The 18,861-nt window shown below is 51.8% G+C and overlaps 1 protein-coding gene across 5 annotated transcripts; it reads left to right on the top strand.

Moving 5' to 3' along the window:
- The first annotated feature begins 268 nt into the window (after positions 1–268).
- On the top strand, positions 269–7,497 carry Dlk1 (delta like non-canonical Notch ligand 1). Of its 5 annotated transcripts, none has more exons than XM_060388176.1 (6): positions 269–560; positions 1,870–1,933; positions 2,371–2,501; positions 4,883–5,024; positions 6,513–6,792; positions 6,967–7,497. In XM_060388176.1, exons 1-6 carry the CDS (start codon positions 494–496, stop codon positions 7,258–7,260), a joined length of 978 nt encoding a protein of 325 aa, XP_060244159.1. In that variant the 5' UTR covers positions 269–493; the 3' UTR covers positions 7,261–7,497. The 5 variants fall into 5 exon arrangements, with proteins under 5 accessions (XP_060244159.1, XP_021498256.1, XP_021498257.1 ...); XM_021642582.2 differs by having other exon boundaries at positions 270–560; positions 7,012–7,497; XM_021642583.2 differs by having other exon boundaries at positions 270–560; positions 7,018–7,497.
- Positions 7,498–18,861: the final 11,364 nt, after the last annotated feature.

Raw genomic sequence — 18,861 nt, forward strand, 5'->3', positions numbered from 1 at the left:
AGGGCTTTCGCCCGCCCGCCCGGCTTGGTTCCTGCGACTTGAGCTAAGCGGGCCTGTGCGAGCGCCGCCGCCTCCGCCTCCACCGCGTGCTGTCCTGTGTGCGGACCGCGTGCCCATCGTGCGCAGGTACCCGTCTAGCCAAGAGTGCGCCCGCGTGAGCAAGCCGCTTCCGGGCGCCGCGGCGCTGGGGGGGCGGCCCCACCAGGGGGTGGGTCACCGGGACTGGCCGGCGCCTGCCCCGTGCGCGCGAGGCGTGGGCGTGAGCGGGGGCCGCGGGGGGGGGGGACGACAGTACGAAAAGGCGGCGCGCGGGCCGCAGCGGCAGCTCCTCGGCGGCCCGCAACTAACAGCGAGCGCCCCGGTGCAACCCTGGCTTTCTTCCCGCCGGACACCCTCGCCCCCTTCACCGTCCGCAACCAGAAGCCCAGCGCAGCCCCCGGAGCCCCCTCTGCACCGTCTCCGCTCCCCGGACCGCGTCCCAGGCCGCCCCGAGATGACCGCGACCGGAGCCCTCCTGCGCGTCCTCTTGCTCCTGCTGGCTTTCGGCCACAGCACCTATGGTGAGCCCCCCTGGCGGCCTGGCTCGCGCCCCCTCTGGGGAAGCCTGCGATGCCCCGCTGACCACCCCGCCCGACCACCCCGCGCTCCCTGTCCCGTGCGCCCCAAGTCCCGCCCGTCCCGCCTAACCCTAAGCCCCGCACCGTGCCCGCCTCTCCATCCCTGCGCCACCCTTGAGTGCCGAGCCCATTCCCGGGATCCTGGGGTTTGCGGGAGGCGGAGGGTCCCAGCCCCTTCTAGCCTGACAGAAGTGGCGTTCTCGGAGGGGTGTCTTGCGCGGATTGAGGAGGTATGAAAAAACGGGCTGGGAGGTATTCTATTTAAGAAAAAAAAGGCTCTGAGGTGCAACTTTGGGGGCGTATGTGCTTAGAAACAGGTCTGGGGGCTCTGGGGTGACTTTGCAGGCGTGGTCCCCAGTTTCCAACAGGAGCACAGCTGGAGACCCTGCTGCGTGGTGCGTTTTACCCTAGGTGAGGGGCTGCGACACTTGTGTCTGCAGCGGCCATCTGTCTCAGGGAGCGAGAGAGTTGCCCCCTTCCCGCAGCGACCCCAGCCCCCACTGCGCCAGTGGTTGTGGGAGGGGGCGGGGGGCTGTCTGGAAAGCCCGAGAGCTGGTGAAATAATGCATACAGTAGGTATCTATTAAAGTGTAAGAATCCCCTTAAGAGCATCGGAATCTCAGAGGCCCTGCAGAGCTGTTGCGCAGTTCTTTTTATGTGCCCGGTGCGGGGGGGTAAGAGAAAAGGGGAGCGAGACGGGGAGGTAGGATTTGTCTGTGTGGCTCAACTAGGGTTAATCTTGGGGGGGAAAGTTGCATTACCTGTGAACCAGGCAGGTGGTCTTGTCTGAGTTTTCCCAGAGACCTTAAAATCTCCCCTTTAGCCCACTTTGCAAAAGGGAGGGCTTGACGGGATGCCCAGGGGTCAAAGGCTACCACTTCATTGTCTCCCATTCCTACTTTTAGGGGTCTGGGGGCTCCTATTTTCTTTGGGGAGAAAGGTGTCTGCCTTGCACTTGGAGAATCAGGGTAATGACGTGCTTGTCCCTTGGCTAGGGATACACAGGGCTGTTTTCCTGGGTAGGTTGAGTCACATCCATCCAAAGACAAGAAGTGCCTACTATGTGTCAGGCTAGTAGGACTTAAGAGGGTCTTTGGACCCCCCCTTCCCCCGCTGAGGGGCAGTGGGCCATTGGAGAGAAAGCTGCCCCCTTCCCCCCACTGAGGGGCAGTGGGCCATTGGAGAGAAGGCTGACTTTGTAGTGTCCCCCAGGCCTTGTGGGGTGAGTTGTGTGCCTTTTTTCCTTTCTCAGGGGCTGAGTGCGACCCACCCTGCGACCCCACATATGGATTCTGCATGGATGACAATGTTTGCAGGTAATGGCGTAATCAGTTTGGGGCCCATCATGGAGTCCTATGGAGTCTTGGAGCCAGGCTGAAGGGGGGGGGGGGTGCTTTGCCACAAAACTGCGTCACAGCTTCTTGCTTCTGCAGAAAACTGGTGGGGGGGGGAGGAGAAGAGAAGGAGGGGGCAGGAGAAGAGGGGGATCAGGAGAATGCTTTGCAGGGTGAGGCCACTGCAAGTCATTGCACCAAATGAGGTTCCTGTGGGGGGTCTGGAAGACCCTCGCATTTCTGCCCCCAGTACCTTCTCTGAGTTTTCCATTCAGGTGACTGCTGCTTGCTGCCAGGGACCCACTGGCCTGGGATCTACAAAGACCACCATGGGTCCTCCGTTCAGAAGAAGTCACCTTGAGCCCTCTTTGGACCTCTGCCCCCTTCACATGCCCCCCCTCTCCCGTTTGTCCACACAGGTGCCAGGCCGGCTGGGAGGGAGCCCTGTGTGACCAGTGCGTGAAGGCCCCCGGCTGCATGAACGGAGTCTGCAAGGAGCCATGGGAGTGCATCTGCAAGGATGGCTGGGGTGGGAAATTCTGCGAAATAGGTGGGCACTGACCTTAGCCCACCCTCCCCTTCCCCACCACCCTCCCTCCCCCACTCCCCCCCCTTGCACTATATTCCAGAACCCCTAAGGCTATCTGTAGTACGTGATCTCCTCTTGGGCCTCAAAGGCCTCCTCAAATGTACAGACTGTATTTTGTTCACCTCAACACTGTAGGTTCCCAGATTTGGGGGGGGGGATTTAGGGGGAGGTCCTGGGAAACTGCCTGTTGAATCAAGTCACAAGACAAAATATAACATGCTCAAGGTGGCTGGACCACAGCCTGGGGCTACTTGCACAGGTTGCTGGAGCTAGGAGATAGGGGAGTTCTCCGTGTGCTTGGGGGGGGTGATTCTCAGGGCCCACCATCAAGAAAAGGGAGTCAATGAGCAGATAGGGGAGGGGTGGCTGGTGCTGAGTAGTGGTAGTGGGCTCAGGGTTGTGGGAAGACAGGGCTGTGGGGGCACTCAGGTGTTACAGGGGTTTGGTGGTGGGGAGAGGCTGAGAAAGGGTTAAGATTAAGGTGTCTCCTCAACATTGCCAGTGACAAATAGGGAAACCAAGGATCAGAGAGCAAAGGAGCCTCAGTACTCCCAATAGTCTATGGTGCTTTGGTGGGAGGGGGAAGGTTTGTGCTGCAGCTGACTCATGCTCTGGCTACAGCTCTGCAGCCCCCTTGCAGCCGCAGCAACAGCAGCAGCAGCAGCAGCTACTGCTGCTCTGGATTTGGGGGTGCTAGAAAAACCACTGAGCAGGGTCAGGCTTTTAATCTGGATCACTCCCTTCTAGACAACCGAACCCAAAAGAAACCATGTTACAGACAGAATTCTCCCTACAGGCCCCTCGCCTGACCAGCCCCTCGCCGCCGCCGTTAGATTCACAGTGGTTGTCTGGATGGAAATGGTGGGGGTCGAGGGTTGTCCCAGGGGGGAAATAGCTCTCTCCTTCTGCCTGCATGGCCACAGCTGCAATTCAAGCAGAGAGGCGCCCCCTCCCCACCCCTCTGCCCTCTCCTTGCAGCAGCTGATTCACCCCTGTCTTTGGGGCTGGAGGCTCAGGAGAGTTGGTATTTAGGGGGAATGAGCAGGCGTAGTCTGGGGATGGTCGACAGATCTTTATCTTGACTTCAAGATTCCGAGTGGCAGAAGAGCAGGGGCAGAGAAGCCTGAGCCAGCTGCAGAGGCTCTTTACACTAACGTTACGCTGGCACTATCCCCGAAAGATAAATCCTCTTTATGTTTCCTTGCACCACGCGGGGCTCCTGCAGAGAGTCCACCAACATGGTGCATAGGCGTTTCCATGTTGATAGACACCGGTCTCCCTTCCATCAGGGTGCAAGGCTCTTTGAAAAAGAAGAGGAAAATCTCCACGTGTGGCCCTAACACAGGAACGTCTTCCTGGGGGCTGCCTTCACTGGCAGGCTCTCTGGCCAGCCCTGGCCTTTCTACAGCTCAAATTATAGAAAACCCTCAAGGATCAGCAGAGAGAAAGAGAGAGAGAGAGAGAGAGAGAGAGAGAGAGAGAGAGAGAGAGAGAGCGCTTTTCCTTTGATATAGAGGGAAACTGAGGCAGAGCTGAGGAAGGAGCTGAACTCTGTGGGGCAGCAGGTTGGAGCTGCCACAAAGGGTCCTTTCTTGGCCCTGCTGGAAAGCTGGGGTCTCCACAGTCGGAGAACCCTTGCCCCGGGCTCCTTTGTTCAGCTCATCCCTAGCTTGCTGAGCCAGGATAATGAAGCCAGCCTGACAGGGGGTGTTAAAACACAGTGGAAAGGCAGCAGTGCTCATGGGAACCCACACGGACAGGGGAGCGTTCAATAGTTCTAATTTTGCTGCCTTCAAAAGATGCGGTCTTTTTATCCTTGGACCCCCTTAGTTCAGGACCTGAGAACAGAAGGACCACGGGGTGGGGAGGCAGCGCTGGGGCTAAATTAGATTTCTTGTTTCCCCGATAGGGGACTTTGATGGGAAAGTGTGAAGAGCTAGTGGGTTTTTCCCCCTAAATGTCAGGCTGGAGTGGCCCCCAAGGTTGGAGACCCCTTAACGTAAGACGCTGGCTCCGTGTTTCATGAAGGGACAAAGGCGTCTGTGATGCGTCTGGCTGCTGCATTGCAAGGGCGCCGGGGAAAGGGGGAAAGGGTGCAGCTGCTTATCTCGCTCTCCCATAGCCTTGGTTTTCTCACTAGTGACCTTACAGTTCAGCTTCCTGACCCTCAGCACTTCAGGACTTTGGGGAAATCCCTGCACCCTCTTCCTACAAACCCTACTTGGAAACCACAGGCTGAGCCACTTAGCTGGGAGAAAGCTAAGCACCGGTTTTTTTTTTTTGTTTGTTTGGTTTTTTTTTTTGTTTGTTTGGTTTTTTTTGTTTTGTTTTCTGTTTCCCAGACATTCGGGCTTGCACCTCAGCCCCCTGCGCCAACAATGGAACCTGCGTGGACCTGGAGAAAGGCCAGTACGAATGCTCCTGCCTCCCTGGTTTCTCTGGAAAGGACTGTCAGCAAAAGGCTGGGCCCTGCGTGATCAATGGGTAAATATTCTGACCTCACTCTGTGAGTCCTGCCAGCCGCCCCCCCCCATCTCCCCACCTCCCCACCCCAGGAGGACCTGTGGCCTGATGAGTGCTCCAGGCAATCTGAGCCCCCCCCTCCCCACCATCCACTTTGATGGGGGTGGGGGTGGTTTATGGAGGAATGTGTAATTTCCATAATTTTTTTTTCAAATGGTCCTAAAGGCGATTTCATATTCCCCTGATGTCCTCAAGCCCTGATGCCGGTGAATGACAGCAGATTGAGATGGGGACGGAGGAGCCAAGCTGTGTAATTTTCTAAAGGCAACATAATAAGTGATCAGAGTTCAGCAGGCCAGGCTGTGAAGCCCACTTACCATACTGTAGGGGGCAGTTTAGGGCACTGCAATTGAATTTTCTGGGGTGTCCAAGGAGAGTAGAGGGGGCACTAGCATTAGCTAGCCCTAGAGGGGAGGAGCCTCTGCTTCAGATATAGGAATCTGCTGATGGTTGGACACTCGGGAACACAGGGATCTAAGGATCTGTGCTCAGAAGGGACATTGAAGGCAGTGACCACTGAACTACACTGCTGTTTACTGGCAAGGGGAAGAACACAGAGCAAGACCTTTCAACTCGTTTTGTTCTAACAGACTTGAACTAGTTTGTCAAAAGAGTCCAGGGGCCCCCAGGATGTTTTCAGACCCCAGTCACTCCGCAGCCCTTGGCCTGAAGCAGCAGTGCTTATTCCTGTGTGTGTGGGGCGCGGGGTGGGGGTGCTTTTCTCTCCTCGGAGTTTTGGCATTTATCAGATGACAAAGGGCTAGCTCATTTAAAAGCACTTACGTTAAATGCTGGTGCTCTGCTTTGAGCAAACAGCTTCAGTTTGCAAGCTGCTCTTGGGTGAATGGACCACTATTAAACAGCTCGCCACAGATACCACTCCCGCCAGCGTAGATCCAACCGGTATTCCTTTCACGGAGCGTCCCCAAGGGTTTCCCTCACAATAGCCGGCTGGGCCCACTCTGCTAGAAATAAAAATAAGAAGGGGGGGTAGGGGTGGGGTGGGGGACGAAGACCAGAGCCCCAGCCAACAGCAGACCTCTCCTGGAGAGCTCAGGAACAATGCCCCTTACCCTCCTCACCTGAGGATGAGCCCAATTTTACTCCAAACTTGGGCTGTTACTATTGCTGCCTCTCCCAGCCTCAGTTCCCCGTCTGTCCAGTGACTAACAATCTGTGCCCTGGCCTGAGAGACAAAATAAGAGGTGGGGGAGGGCATGGGCGGTCGGTTCTGTTCCAGGTTGTAACAGGGGGAGGTGTGCACCCCTCCCCTGCCTCACCCTTGGTGAGCGTCCAAGCAAGGGGTCCCAGTCGCTTCCTGTCCTGCTGTGTTTCAAGCCTTGCCCTTGCGTCAGGTTCAGAGAAAGGAGCCTCGCCTCTGCCCCCTGCCCCTACCGCTCTGCCCAGCCCAGCCGCTGAGGGCCCTTTACCACGCCCTTTGTGTTGCAGTTCCCCCTGCCAGCACGGAGGCGCCTGCGTGGATGATGAGGGAGAGGCCTCCTATGCTTCCTGCCTGTGCCCCCCTGGTTTCTCCGGCAACTTCTGTGAGATCGTGACCAACAGCTGCATCCCGAACCCCTGCGAGAATGATGGCGTCTGCACCGACATCGGGGGCGACTTCCGTTGCCGCTGCCCAACTGGATTCATCGACAAGACCTGCAGCCGCCCGGTGAATGCCTGTGTCAGCAGCCCATGCCTGAATGGGGGCACCTGCGTCCAGAGCGCCCAGGTGAGCTTCGAGTGTCTGTGCAAGCCCCCGTTCATGGGTAACAGGTGCGCAAAGAAGCGGGGGGCCAGCCCTGTGCAGGTCACCCACCTGCCCAGTGGCTACGGGCTCACCTACCGCCTGACCCCTGGGGTGCACGAGCTGCCAGTTAAGCAGCCCGAGCAACACATCCTGAAGGTGTCCATGAAAGAGCTCAACAAGAGTACCCCTCTCCTCACCGAGGGACAGGCCATCTGCTTCACCATCCTGGGCGTGCTCACCAGCCTGGTGGTGCTGGGCACCGTGGCCATCGTCTTCCTCAACAAGTGTGAGGCCTGGGTGTCCAACCTGCGCTACAACCACATGCTCCGCAAGAAGAAGAACCTGCTGCTGCAGTACAACAGCGGTGAGGAGCTGGCGGTCAATATCATCTTCCCGGAGAAGATCGACATGACCACCTTCAACAAGGAGGCTGGCGAGGAGGAGATCTAAGCAGCAGCATGCCCCCAGGCCCCTCTATCCTATCGGGGTTCCGCAGAGCTCACTCTATGCGGTCTGTGCTTCTCTTGTGATGCAGTTTGCGCTCTTTTTGTGTGGAGTCTAGTGAACGCTATGCTTCCATATGCTTCCCTTGTGTCGCTGTGTGCCACGCTGCCATGCTATCTTAAGAACCCCGTTTCTCCCTATTAATGCATGATAACGAATAATAATAAGAATTTCATCTCTAAATGAGTTAAGAATATAAGTATGTTATTCTAAACTCTTATCAGATATCAAATATAAAATATCAAAAAGACCAAAAAAAAACAAGGCAACAGAACCAGGCCTTGGTGCTGAGGCCCCTCCCCCAGGGGGGTGTCAGCCACCCAGGCCTCGTGAAACCATAAGATTGCTGTGCTTGACCACTCACTGTGAAAAGGGCTAAACTCTTTCGTTCGTTAATTCTCACACGCCACTTCGACTCACACTCACATCCAGTCTCACACCGCAACGCAACCCTTAGATCTTTGCAGTTACTTGTGACTTTGCAGTGTGTAGTGGCTGTGTGTCAGGCAGAGAGAGCCCCCAGGTTGGCTGCTGGCAGAGAGGTGGGGACCTTCGTCCCAGCCCTGCCACTCACTCGCTGTGTGACCCTTGGCGAGACCCCAATTCCCAACCCTGGGCCACCTCCCCACCCCTCTCTTGAGGGAGGGGTTGCAAACACCCAAACACCAAGGTCCTCTCTAGCTCCCAAATTCAGAATTAGGAACGAGGGATGTATACCAAAACACTTCCTGACTCCAAGAGTAGGATCTGATGGAGACTTGGTCTCATCCTGGGATCCGAAAGGTTTTGGCCTATCCTGGCTGTACACTTGATAGTAAGGTCGATCCCAATAGCGTTTTCTCAAAATGGGGAGCCTTCTGGCTCACGTCCAGTTTGGGAAAAATTGACCCTTGTTAGGTCAAAATGAGCCATTTGGAGTTGCCTCTTGAGCAGCCCACCCCCTGCCCCAGCCCTCCCCTGGCCCCATACCCCCCCCACACTCCCGCCCCCACACTCCACCCCATGCCTGCCCCTCACCCTGTAGACTAGAGATGTGCTTTCAGACTTAAGTGTACCTTGAACCACAAGTGCCCCCTGGCAAAATCTGAGTGAGCAACATAGCCCTCACCGAGGTCTTCACAGGCTTTAGTGGAAGCTGCCGCTTGTGCGGTGTTTTCTAGTCCTGTGACAGAAGTGGGACAAGCACCTGTCCACAGCCATGGATGTACCTTCGTGTGGCTGAGGTTAGGACCCTCAGATCCCAAAAGACCTAGCCAGCTTCTTACTTAGGAATTTGATTTTTTTATTTAAAATATAAAAGAGCCTCTATCTTTTTTTGCAAAACAAAAGAAAAAAGAAAGTAGGAAGAAATGGGAAAGAGCCCTGTGTAGCTTCCCAGCTTTTGTTTGGGGTCTGGCTGCTGCACAGTCCCAGTTAGGAATATTTTGCTTCATAGGTTGTTTGGGTAGGAACCTATGCTCTAAGCTTTAAGTGTGAGCCGTGTTACCTTGCTCTGAGTACTTGCTTACAAGTCATTGTCACCATTATCACAGCACACACTCACCACTTCATGGTCATCACCCATTGTTCACATGCGCCACCGTTGTCACACATTTTCGACCCTGTCGCCCCTCCAACCTCTACCCCAGGTTCATTTCACCCAAAGCCCTGACTCAAAATATCTCTCCCCAGCCATTGGTCATCCATCATCTTCAGCTCAAGCCCCTCCCAGCTCCACCTTGAAGTCCCTCCCCATTTTGCCCACCCTCATTCCCGATGAGGGTTGCATCCCAACTCCCAGAATCCCCCTCCCACCATCCCTGCTGCCTATCCCCCCTCCTCTTCCCCTGACTCCCTCCCTCCCTCCCTCCCTCCAGGTCCCCTGACCTGCCTCTGATCACCCCCATCCTGAGGCCAACCATCACCATCAGGTCATCATCCCATCTCATTTTGAGTTCGTTTTAAGAAATAAAAATATAAAAAAGATAAAAAAAAAAATTTCTTCGCAAGTGCTAGGCGGTGTCTGGTACCCGCCTGGCCTCTCTCAGCCTGAGACCTTGACCAAGTCTGCTAAACTGTTCCTCAGTTTCCCCAATTTGGAATTCTGCAATTGGACAAAAACAGCTTTTTACTCTACTCCATTTTTTTCTTTTTGGTCTCCATGTTGTGGAGAGCAGCCTTGCGTCCTATGGCAAAGGGTTGTTCTCCTAGCAACTCCTCATCCTGTCCAAAATATTCATCACCCACCATTCATCCAGTCAGGGAACATTTGCAGTCACCTGCAGAGCTTAAGGCAATGAGCTTTCTTGGAGCTGTGGGATGTGCAGGCTGAGGGGCATAGTCTGGGGAGGGCACAGACGTCCCCAGGAAGTGTCCCCAGGAAGCCAAGCACAGGTAAAAACAAGAACAGACCAGCGTGGGAGCCAGCCGGAGGATGCTGAGCACCTCCTTCCGAGTGCCACCCACCATCTCACCTGCCAACGTGACAAAAGATCAAGAAACCTGCGTCGATGAGACCGCCCTGCCAAAATTCAACAACATCCACCCGCCACACAAGAGGAGCAGCATTCGCAGCCTCATCAAGGTCTTCAGAAACCGTCCATCTTACGACCTAATCTTATCTGCTGAGAGAGTTAGTTCTCTAACTGCCCATGCCCACCTCTTGTGCGCGTGGTGCAGTGCAGCTTATACAGCGGGTGGAGAAGCTGAAAGACAGCTGTCTGGGACATTTTTACTAATTCGGTACCAAATTAACAGTGGCGATAATTCTGTAACCAAAATGTTAATGAAATGTCCATCATGACACTCTTTCAAGCCTCCCCCGTTGTTGGCAGTCAAGTCCAGACGCAAAGCAAAAAAAGAGAACAACTTGTTAATTGAAGAAATAAAGGGAAAAGGGCTTTACTTGTGTTTACTATTTATTTATTATTCGGCAGTAACACCAGCCCCTCCCAGCGATGGCCCTAAACATAGGCCAAGGGTATTGGGGGTATTGGGGGCTCTGCTTTGGCCCAGCTCCAACCCTTTCAGTGTGGCCTGGTGCCACAGGTTATTGGGGGTGGGGCAGAGAACCTGAGAATTTCTTGACCACAGGGGTCCAGAGAACACTATCAGGGCATGGGGAACCTTGTCTTTATATAGCACCCTAAGTGTGGCTGCCCATGGGAGGTGTGGGAGGATCTGGAACATGAGAGGAACAGAGACATGGACCCAAGAGAGTCACACATGAGCAGCCAGCTCTTCCCATATACCAAGTTTGGGCCCAGAACTGGGTGGAACCCTCCGTGGACTCTCCAGGGTTATTAGAGGGTGGTTGCTAAGGTGAAAGAGAACATAGGTGGAGGGTTACCCAGCAGGGGCAACTTGGACCATGTTATGTGTGTAGGCTCCTTTCACACTCCTTAGTCTCTGTATGTAGTACCATATGTAGTGTGTAGCAGGTAACAGGCAGCACCTGCTTCTCCTCTAATCCCAGGACACCAGGAGCCATGCATCAAATCAGTGTGTGTGCCCCTCTAAAGGCCCCACTCTGGAGCTCCTAACCTGTGGCCTTGGGAGCCTCATTCCTGCTGGCCCAGCAAGTGACCCTTGTTCTGATAACCATCCGAGTCTTTTCCATGACCTGCCCTTCCTGCCCAGCTGCCCAGCTGCCCAGGCCCAGAACCTGCTATCTCTGGGGGATCACCTGCCCCACTGTCCACTCTCCTAACTCCTCTCAATTTTTTGGCTTCATTCTCTGCCCCTTAGAGGCCAAGGACCATCTTCCTTCTAGCTTGTCTTGTGTTTCTGCCATGGCCCATCTCCCTCTGAGCACAAATGAAGCAGAGTACACAGGGGGGACTGGAGGGGACATAAGATCTTATACATGGACTCTGTTCTAAAAGCTATAGAGAGTGGCTATGTGGAGTTAGGAAACATAAAACTCCAAGGCCATGTGGAGTTAGGAAACACAAAAGCATCAACATGGGAAATAAATTTTCTATTAAAATATTAACCCACCAAATTCTTCAACAAAGTCAGTGAATGAGGTTACCTGACCCAGGAATTCCAGCACCCAACAGTTTGAAGGAATGAGAAATGTCTAGGTGATGAGCACTGGTCCAGAGAATGGGTGGTGAAGAAGCAGATCCATGATCAAAAGCATTTCCTGAAAAATCAATTCTATCCAAATGATAGATGGAAGGCTCATTGGCCTGAGAGGCCCTAGGGTTTGGGATGCCCAGAGGCTGGGAGGGGGGGGTCTGGATTAGGAGGAATGTGAGATGCACCCTGAGCGGTAGAGTCAACAGTGGGAACATCTCCCATGGCTAGTTAGGTCCTGGAGGCCTTTGGGCTAGAGGCTGGACCCTGCTGGACCCCTGGGCTAGGGGGTGGAGCTATTAAGAAGTGAGGCCAAGTGGGAGGGAGGTCTTTGGGTCGTTGAGGTTGTACCCTGGAGAGAGATTTTGGCCCTCCACCTCTTTCTTTTATTCTCTGTTTTGCTTTCTACCTATGAAATAGGCGGGTTTGCCTTGCAACCAGCTTCCTCCAGGATGTACTACCACAAGCCCAAAGCGTCAGAGCCAGCTACCTTCTAAAACATGGGGAGCCAAAAGTAAACCTTGCTCTTCATGATTTCATTATCCCAGGTGCTTGTTCTAGCTATGTAGAGCCCCATCATACCTGGGCAGGTAGATGGACATTGCAGAAAGGGAGTCAAAAGAATGGTGAGAATTGTGGGAGTATCCTTTGTGGTCAGGAGCCAGTCTGGGTCCCCAGCCCGGAGCTGCTTACTGGACCGTTTGGATTAGGAGCTGCGCTCCATTCCTGGGATGTCTATAAAGCCAAAGCATGGTGCTATGCTTGGTTTATTCACTGTCTTACACCACTGAGGAAAGTCTCTGTCACACCAGCAAAGACCCACGTCAGCACAGGCCCACATCAGCTGTGGGGGAAGACGCTTGCCCAGCTCACAGAGGGTGTTTTGGCTCTTCATTTTGCTTCACCATGCACTTGGCAAAAATGAAAATATACAAGGTAACTAAATAGTAACCCAGGAATTTGTGAAAAGGAGAAAAAAAAAAAAGGTCTCAATGAGCTAGAAACAAGTAGAAAGTACACAGCCCCTTAATGTCATAAACAGCTTCTCTGAAATTAATATTGGTCATCTCACTGATCAGTATGACCTGTGGAATGTAAAGCTGGGGCTTGACAGTGAATGATGGGTCCGGATTTGGAGGTGGCTCTGTGGTTTGGGTCACTCCATGCTGCCTCCTCTTGTGTGAAAGAACACAGTAAGGTCCTCAGCATACCGCTGTTCCAGTATATCCAGCCGTCACAAGATGAGAAAATGCAATCCAGAATCTATGTGGTTCCCAGACACACATGCAGGCAAAACATCCATGCACATACAGTAAAACCAATAGATCCGAAAGGAAGAGAAAGCAAGACTCCTGCCTATCACCAAGATTTAATAGCAGTCTTCCCCAAGCCCCAAACCTTCAAAGACAGCTGGAAGAAACAAGCCAGGAGAGGGCTGGGCAGGCTTACATGGTGGAAAGCTTTCCCAGCATGAACCAAGACCTGGGGTTCACCCCCAAGCCTGTATAAACTGGTGATGTGCACCTGTAATCCCAGCACTGGGAAGGAGAATCAGGAGTTCAAGTTCAGTGAGTTGAGGCCTGCCTGGGTTACATGAGACCCTGTCTCAAAACAACAGCAACAAAACAAGGGCTGACAAGAGGGCTCAGCAGATAAAGGCCCTTGTCACCAGGTCTGATGACCCGAATTTGATGCCCAGGATCCACCTGGGAATGGCCATGGGACAGAACCAACACATACATGTTATCTTCCGATCTCCACATGTTTCCTCTTCCTAAATTAAAAAATAACAATAATCATATAAAAAGAAAACAAACAAAAAGCAAAGCAACAACAAAGCTAAAAATAAACAGACAAACCACCACAAATAAAAACAACAACCACAACAATAAAACAACATCAACCTAGGACTGGCTCAAGAAGTCAGTAAATTGGGGGATATATCCTTTGATAAAACCAATGACAGCAGGCCTCCCAGCCCTTGGGAGGCAGAGACAAGCTGATCTCTGTGAGTTCAAGGCCAGTCTGGTCTACAGAGTAAGTTCCAGCACAGGCAGGGCTACACAGAAAAACTCTGTCTTGAAAACAACAAAAAACCCCACCAGCAACAACAACAACAAAAACCTCAAAGATTTGAGTATTTTAAATTTTAATCTAAAATTTAAATTTCTACTCCTGTAGAAAGTTTCTAATTAACCCCTGGATTAATTTACGCATTTAATTCTATTGATTTATATTAAGACCACTTAATAATATCACTCTGAATTTTAACTGAGAAGATGACAAGTATGAAGAGAAATAACTTTCAGATAGAACAAAAAGGTCAGGAGGGAAAGTGTGTAGTCAGATGTGGTGGTGCACCCCTTTAAGCCCAGCCTGGGGAAACAGGAGGCCGATATCTGTGAGTCTGAGACCAGCTGGGTCTACATGCTGAGTTCCAGGTCAGGCTGGGCAACATAGTAAAATCCTGTCTCAAAAAAAAAAAAAAAAAGAAACAAACAAACAAACAAAACAAAACAAAATATCCAGAATATCATGGTTCGGGTCTAGCAGGTGTTTTTCTGCATCAGGCAGAATGCAAGACTGAAGCATGAAGTTTTAAAGAAATATCAGCCCCTCAGGCCCATGTGCTTAATCATAAATATGGAGAGGCTGATGGCTAGTTAATGCATCTCAACCAAGAAGATAATTAACAATGTTTGGTGACATTCTTCATTGTCAAGGCTGGACAGGTGGTACCTACTGGGTTGGTGAATAGTCCACAAGGCATGGGTCAGCAGAGAAGATCCTATCCCCAATGTTTATAACATGTGGAAGACCCCAGAGTGAGGCCATGGGTCAGGGCCAGCACTTTTTAAAATGGCACACCCGCAGCCTTTAATGCCAGCACTTAAGGAAGCAGAGGCAGGCAGAGCTCAAGGCTAGTCTGGTTTACAGAGTGAGTTCCAGGGCAGCTAAGGCTACGCAGAGAAACCCCGTATTGAAAAACCAGAAAGAGAGAGAGAATGCCACACCCTCACATAAAGTGTAATGTCGTTCGGTTAGCGACCTATGGCTTCCAGTGTTACAGATGATGAAACTGGGACTCAAAGAAGGAAGCACCCACATCCAAGACCACCTGGTTGGGCAATGTGGTAGCACGTGGCTCCCACCGACGTACCCATGTGTCCTTGATTATCCATTACGGAGGTTTGGTTTTGCCTCCTGATGTTCTTAGTCTTTCATTGCTACGTTAAGAAACAGTTTTCAGGCTGTTTCCCTTCCAGCAGGTTATTGATAAACAGAGTTCAGTGAAGTTCCATCTTGGTCAACTCATGGTATGTATGCTCTGCCCCCTGAACAACCCCTTGTGGAGCAACCGTCGCCCCTCTCATGCCCCTTCCCCTAGCAACTGCCCGGTGCAGTCAAGACGTCACTTTGCCAAGCTTCAGTTATCAATGAGATTGTCTCCTAAAGGTCCCAGTGGTTCCCCGACTGCACCTGGGATTCTCTTCTCAACCCATGACTTCACCATTAGAATTTTGAATTCAGTATCTGCAGAACACAGGCCTCATGGGATGGAGATAACCGCAGAAGTTACTAGAATTGTCTGTGTCCATGAGGATTGTATAGCAGAAGCAAGAATGTGCTGCTGGAGATTTGTGCCTTTTACAAACGGGATGGATGAGGCTTGTCCTCCCTAACAGTCCTGTGTTGGCAGCTTTGTTCTTAATGTGGCATTGCAGAGCTGGTGATGACTCGAGTAGTTCCCTCTCTCGGTGCTGTGGCGCCTCCCACCATTTTGTAAAGTGATCACAGCTGAACAGATGGAACCACAGGAGCTCCACCTAAAACTGTGAGTTAAACAGACCTACGGCGTGTGTGTGTGTGTGTGTGTGTGTGTGTGCGCGCGCGCGCGCAGGTTCACGCATGTATGTGTGCTTGAAGAGCCGTCTAATTTGTATTTTGAGAGGATCTCTTGCTCAGACATAGTGTTGATTAGATGGGATAGACTGGCTGGCCCCTGCACCTTAAGAGACCAGCCTGTTTCTACATCCCCAGCCCTGCTTGCATGCATTACCATGCATGGCTTTTTGTGTCCTAGGGGTTGAACTCAAGTCTTTCTTTGTGTTTATACAACAAGCCCTTTGCCAACTAAACTCTCTAGCCAGCCCCTCTTTTCTTGATAAGTTACGTGGCCCCAGGGGGGTTTCAATAGAAACATAAAATGCCTAGCACCAAGGGCTTGGAAGGTATAACAGTTGTGATTACCAGGATAGTCTACTTTTGTCCAATCACCTATTTGGCCCAAGAAGAAAACAGATAGATCTTGGGGAATAACAATGAATTATTTAAAAAAACCAAGTGTGCGGCTGCTGTTCCTGATGTGAGTCCATTGTCAGAACTCATCCACACTGAAATCCCCCAGCATACAGCCTTGCTGTGGTGAGAGCTTTTCCCTTTTTGTCTGTTAGTAGAGGCCATCAGAGTGAGTTCACTTCCCAACTGTATTGGCAAAGCCGGAGGCCCATCATCCCTGCTGGACTTCGGGGTGCAGTGAGGTGGCTGTGTCTTTTCTCCCAGCACCGTGCTGTAATCTGCTCCCCAGGTCTTTGATTGTCGCTCACTTACACAGTGCATCCTGCTGCTTTGTCACATTGCAGTTCCTTAGCTGGCTGCATCTGGGAGCAGGACACGTTGCTGAGACTTGCAGGCTGGAGAGTAGGAAATAAATTCTCCTTTCTGCCTCAGTGAAAACCTGAGCCGTCCTGGGAGTTTGGAAACATGTTGGAATATTCTCTCCAGGGCAAAAGACAAAGAGCCCCGTGTAGGACCTCATATGGAGGGAACATATGCTAGTGTCATGGGCCTGTCCTACCAGCTACCCAGGAAGCTGAAATCAAGTGTGTTGCCAAGTCCTGGGCTTGCCTAGGTTATGGAGCAAGTTCAAGACCACCTTAAGAAACTTAGAGAGACTCCGTCTCCAAATAAAGAAGAAAATTAAAACATCTGGAAATCTATATTACTGAATGTTTATTGGTATGTATGGATAACATAGGTTCAATTCCAGAGCTGGAGAGGGAAAGGGGTAGAGAGAGGCAAAGTGAGAGAGAGTTGGGGTAGGCAGTGAGGAAGAAATGAAAGGGAAAGAAAGGAAGAAGAGGAGGAGTGGAAGAAGGAAGGAAGGATGGCAGGAAGGGCTAAAGTTAGAGCTTCCTCCTCCTGCTGTTCATCAGTACCACTTAAACCCATTCACTGTGATCTGCTTGAAAATTTAGTTGAGTGGGCCCTGGAACCAGGGAGTTCTCTGCGGCAGGTGTGCACTGCCCAGCTGCTTTGACCCAGCAGATTTCAGGGTGCTTTGTTTGGCATGAACAACCTCAGGAAGATGCTGGGAAGTTCACCCAGCAGACCACTGGCTCTTCTGGAGAAGATCATCACTTTTGTTTGGGTATTATGCTTCCAAGAAGCTTAAACTCCTGACCGCAGGACCCAAGCTACCATATGACCTGAGATACTCACTTCATGGACTGGGGTAGCCTGGTCTGTGTGTCTGGCCTTCCATCTGGGCGTGCTTGGCAGCAATCCATCCCCACATGAAGCTGTGTACGAAATCTCAGCCCTAACAGGTCTGGCAGGAGTGAATTGTTTGAGAAGGAGGTGACCCAGATAGAGCCCCAGTTCCTTAATGCGCCACTTTCTCTCCATCTGCCTGTAATCGTGGCTTCATGGGGAGGTTCCCTGCAATCAACTCACCAAGAAAGAACAATTTTTAACCTCCTTTTCAGACAGTTATGCATAATATAAAGGTTCCACCCAAGAATGAGCAGCAGGGATGGACTTCGAGGCCATGGCAAGGGGCCTAACGGGTCAGGGAGTGGGTTATTCATTTCATCTAGAGGGAGGGATGGCCATGACTGTAGGTCACTGCTGCCTCAATGGCTATGACCAATAAGTAGGATAGTAACCAGGAAACTATTAAGATTAAAATTAAAAAAAAAACAAACAAACCTAGTGATAGCATCAGAGGGACAAATAGGTAGACTGACACCTCCAAAATGCACAGCATACTGATGTGTGTGTCTCAGAACTTCACTCACAATCAACAAAGGGTGAGCTCAGTAGATGAAGACGCAGTCAACCAGGTGGACAGGCTGATGGGTGTGGCTCCCAGAACCTCTTTCTCTTGTCTTTGTCACACAGTCTCATGAACAAAGTAACCCTTTGGAAATGGTGGGTGACACAGACAGGTCAACATTTATGCCTTCACGGAGGGCCATGAATCAGTGGCCAACACGTCAATAGCAGAGACCCACGCTGAGTCCCCGTGGGGAGAACTCTCTAGCGGATCAGTCCAGTGCTGGAGGCTGTTGAGTCTACTGGTCTGACAAGGGGGCCCTGTGCTGACCGGTAGAGCTACGAATTGCTCTGCCATTGCCTTCCCTCCCTACAATGCTTCCATGGACCTGAGTCTCCACGTGGCCTCTGAGTGCCAGTGTTGCCTTCACAGGGTGACAGCCACCGACTCAGACTGTCATCTGACAGCTGGATCAACAACCCAGTAGGCTTCTTTGTTAGCTGAGATGGGTGATCCCGGGGCCATCCTGAGCTGGAGGATCTGAGTTGCGACCATGTAGATGCAGAGCTGTCTAGAGGTTGTTTGTTACTCCACGTCCTGTGATGAAAACCAGCCACACTTCCTCTTCTCAATTAAGAACAAGAGCAGGGTTGGGAATACAGTTCCGGTGGTAGGCTACATGAGACCCCAGGTCTCATCCTGATCGCTGCCTAAAAGAAACAAACAAGCTCTTCATGAGTCAATGCTGGAGCTACTCCCGAGAGCAAAGAGGGAGCCAGGGCTAATAGGAATGTCACTCAAGCTGAGAGGATGTAAAATGGATACCAGAAGAATATAGCTATCAAAGCCAGTCAACGCTGGAGAGATATCGCAGCGGTTAAAAGCTCTTGGCTCCTCTTGCAGAATCTGGGTTTGGTTCCCACTACCCATATGGTGGCTCACAGCTTTTCTGTAACTCCAGTTCCAGAGGATCCAATGCTCTTTTTTGACCTCTTCTGGCACTGAGCACACATGGCTCACAGACATACATGCAGGCAAAGCACTGACACACACAAAACAAAACGGGTAAAGAAGTCTAAAAGCAAAACCAAAAAACCGGTCATGGCTATGCAACCGGTCTTGGAAATGAGGACTGATGATTAGGAAGCTGTTGGTGTGGAGACACATACGGGTATGAAAAGCCTGTGTTTTCCTCCGTCTCCCATCTCTCTCCCACACAGCGGGAGATGTCATCATAGCTGTTAACTTCCTGTCTCAGTATTGAAGCTAAAAGACCTAAAAAGGGTGGAGTGTGAAGGAGAGAGGGAAGGATCTAGAGGCAAAGCCTTGGGATTTCATGCTCTTCTGGGGGAAGGATCAGCGTGCTTTCGACTGTGAGTGGAGCAGTTGTATAATGTGGACAGATGTGTTAGGGAGAATCTTAGCTGTGT

This window comes from Meriones unguiculatus, chromosome 7 (assembly GCF_030254825.1).
Source record: "Meriones unguiculatus strain TT.TT164.6M chromosome 7, Bangor_MerUng_6.1, whole genome shotgun sequence".
Taxonomy (NCBI): Eukaryota; Metazoa; Chordata; class Mammalia; order Rodentia; family Muridae; genus Meriones; species Meriones unguiculatus.

What these genes read in the sequence shown, in the direction of transcription:
- Dlk1 (XM_021642581.2), top strand. Translation starts at nt 494, where the DNA reads ATGACCGCGACCGGAGCCCTCCTGCGCGTCCTCTTGCTCCTGCTGGCT. An exon ending in TTTCGGCCACAGCACCTATG is followed by an intron (nt 561 to 1,869) that starts GTGAGCCCCCCT and finishes TTCCTTTCTCAG; the next exon opens with GGGCTGAGTGCGACCCACCC. An exon ending in GGGCCCTGCGTGATCAATGG is followed by an intron (nt 5,025 to 6,512) that starts GTAAATATTCTG and finishes TTTGTGTTGCAG; the next exon opens with TTCCCCCTGCCAGCACGGAG.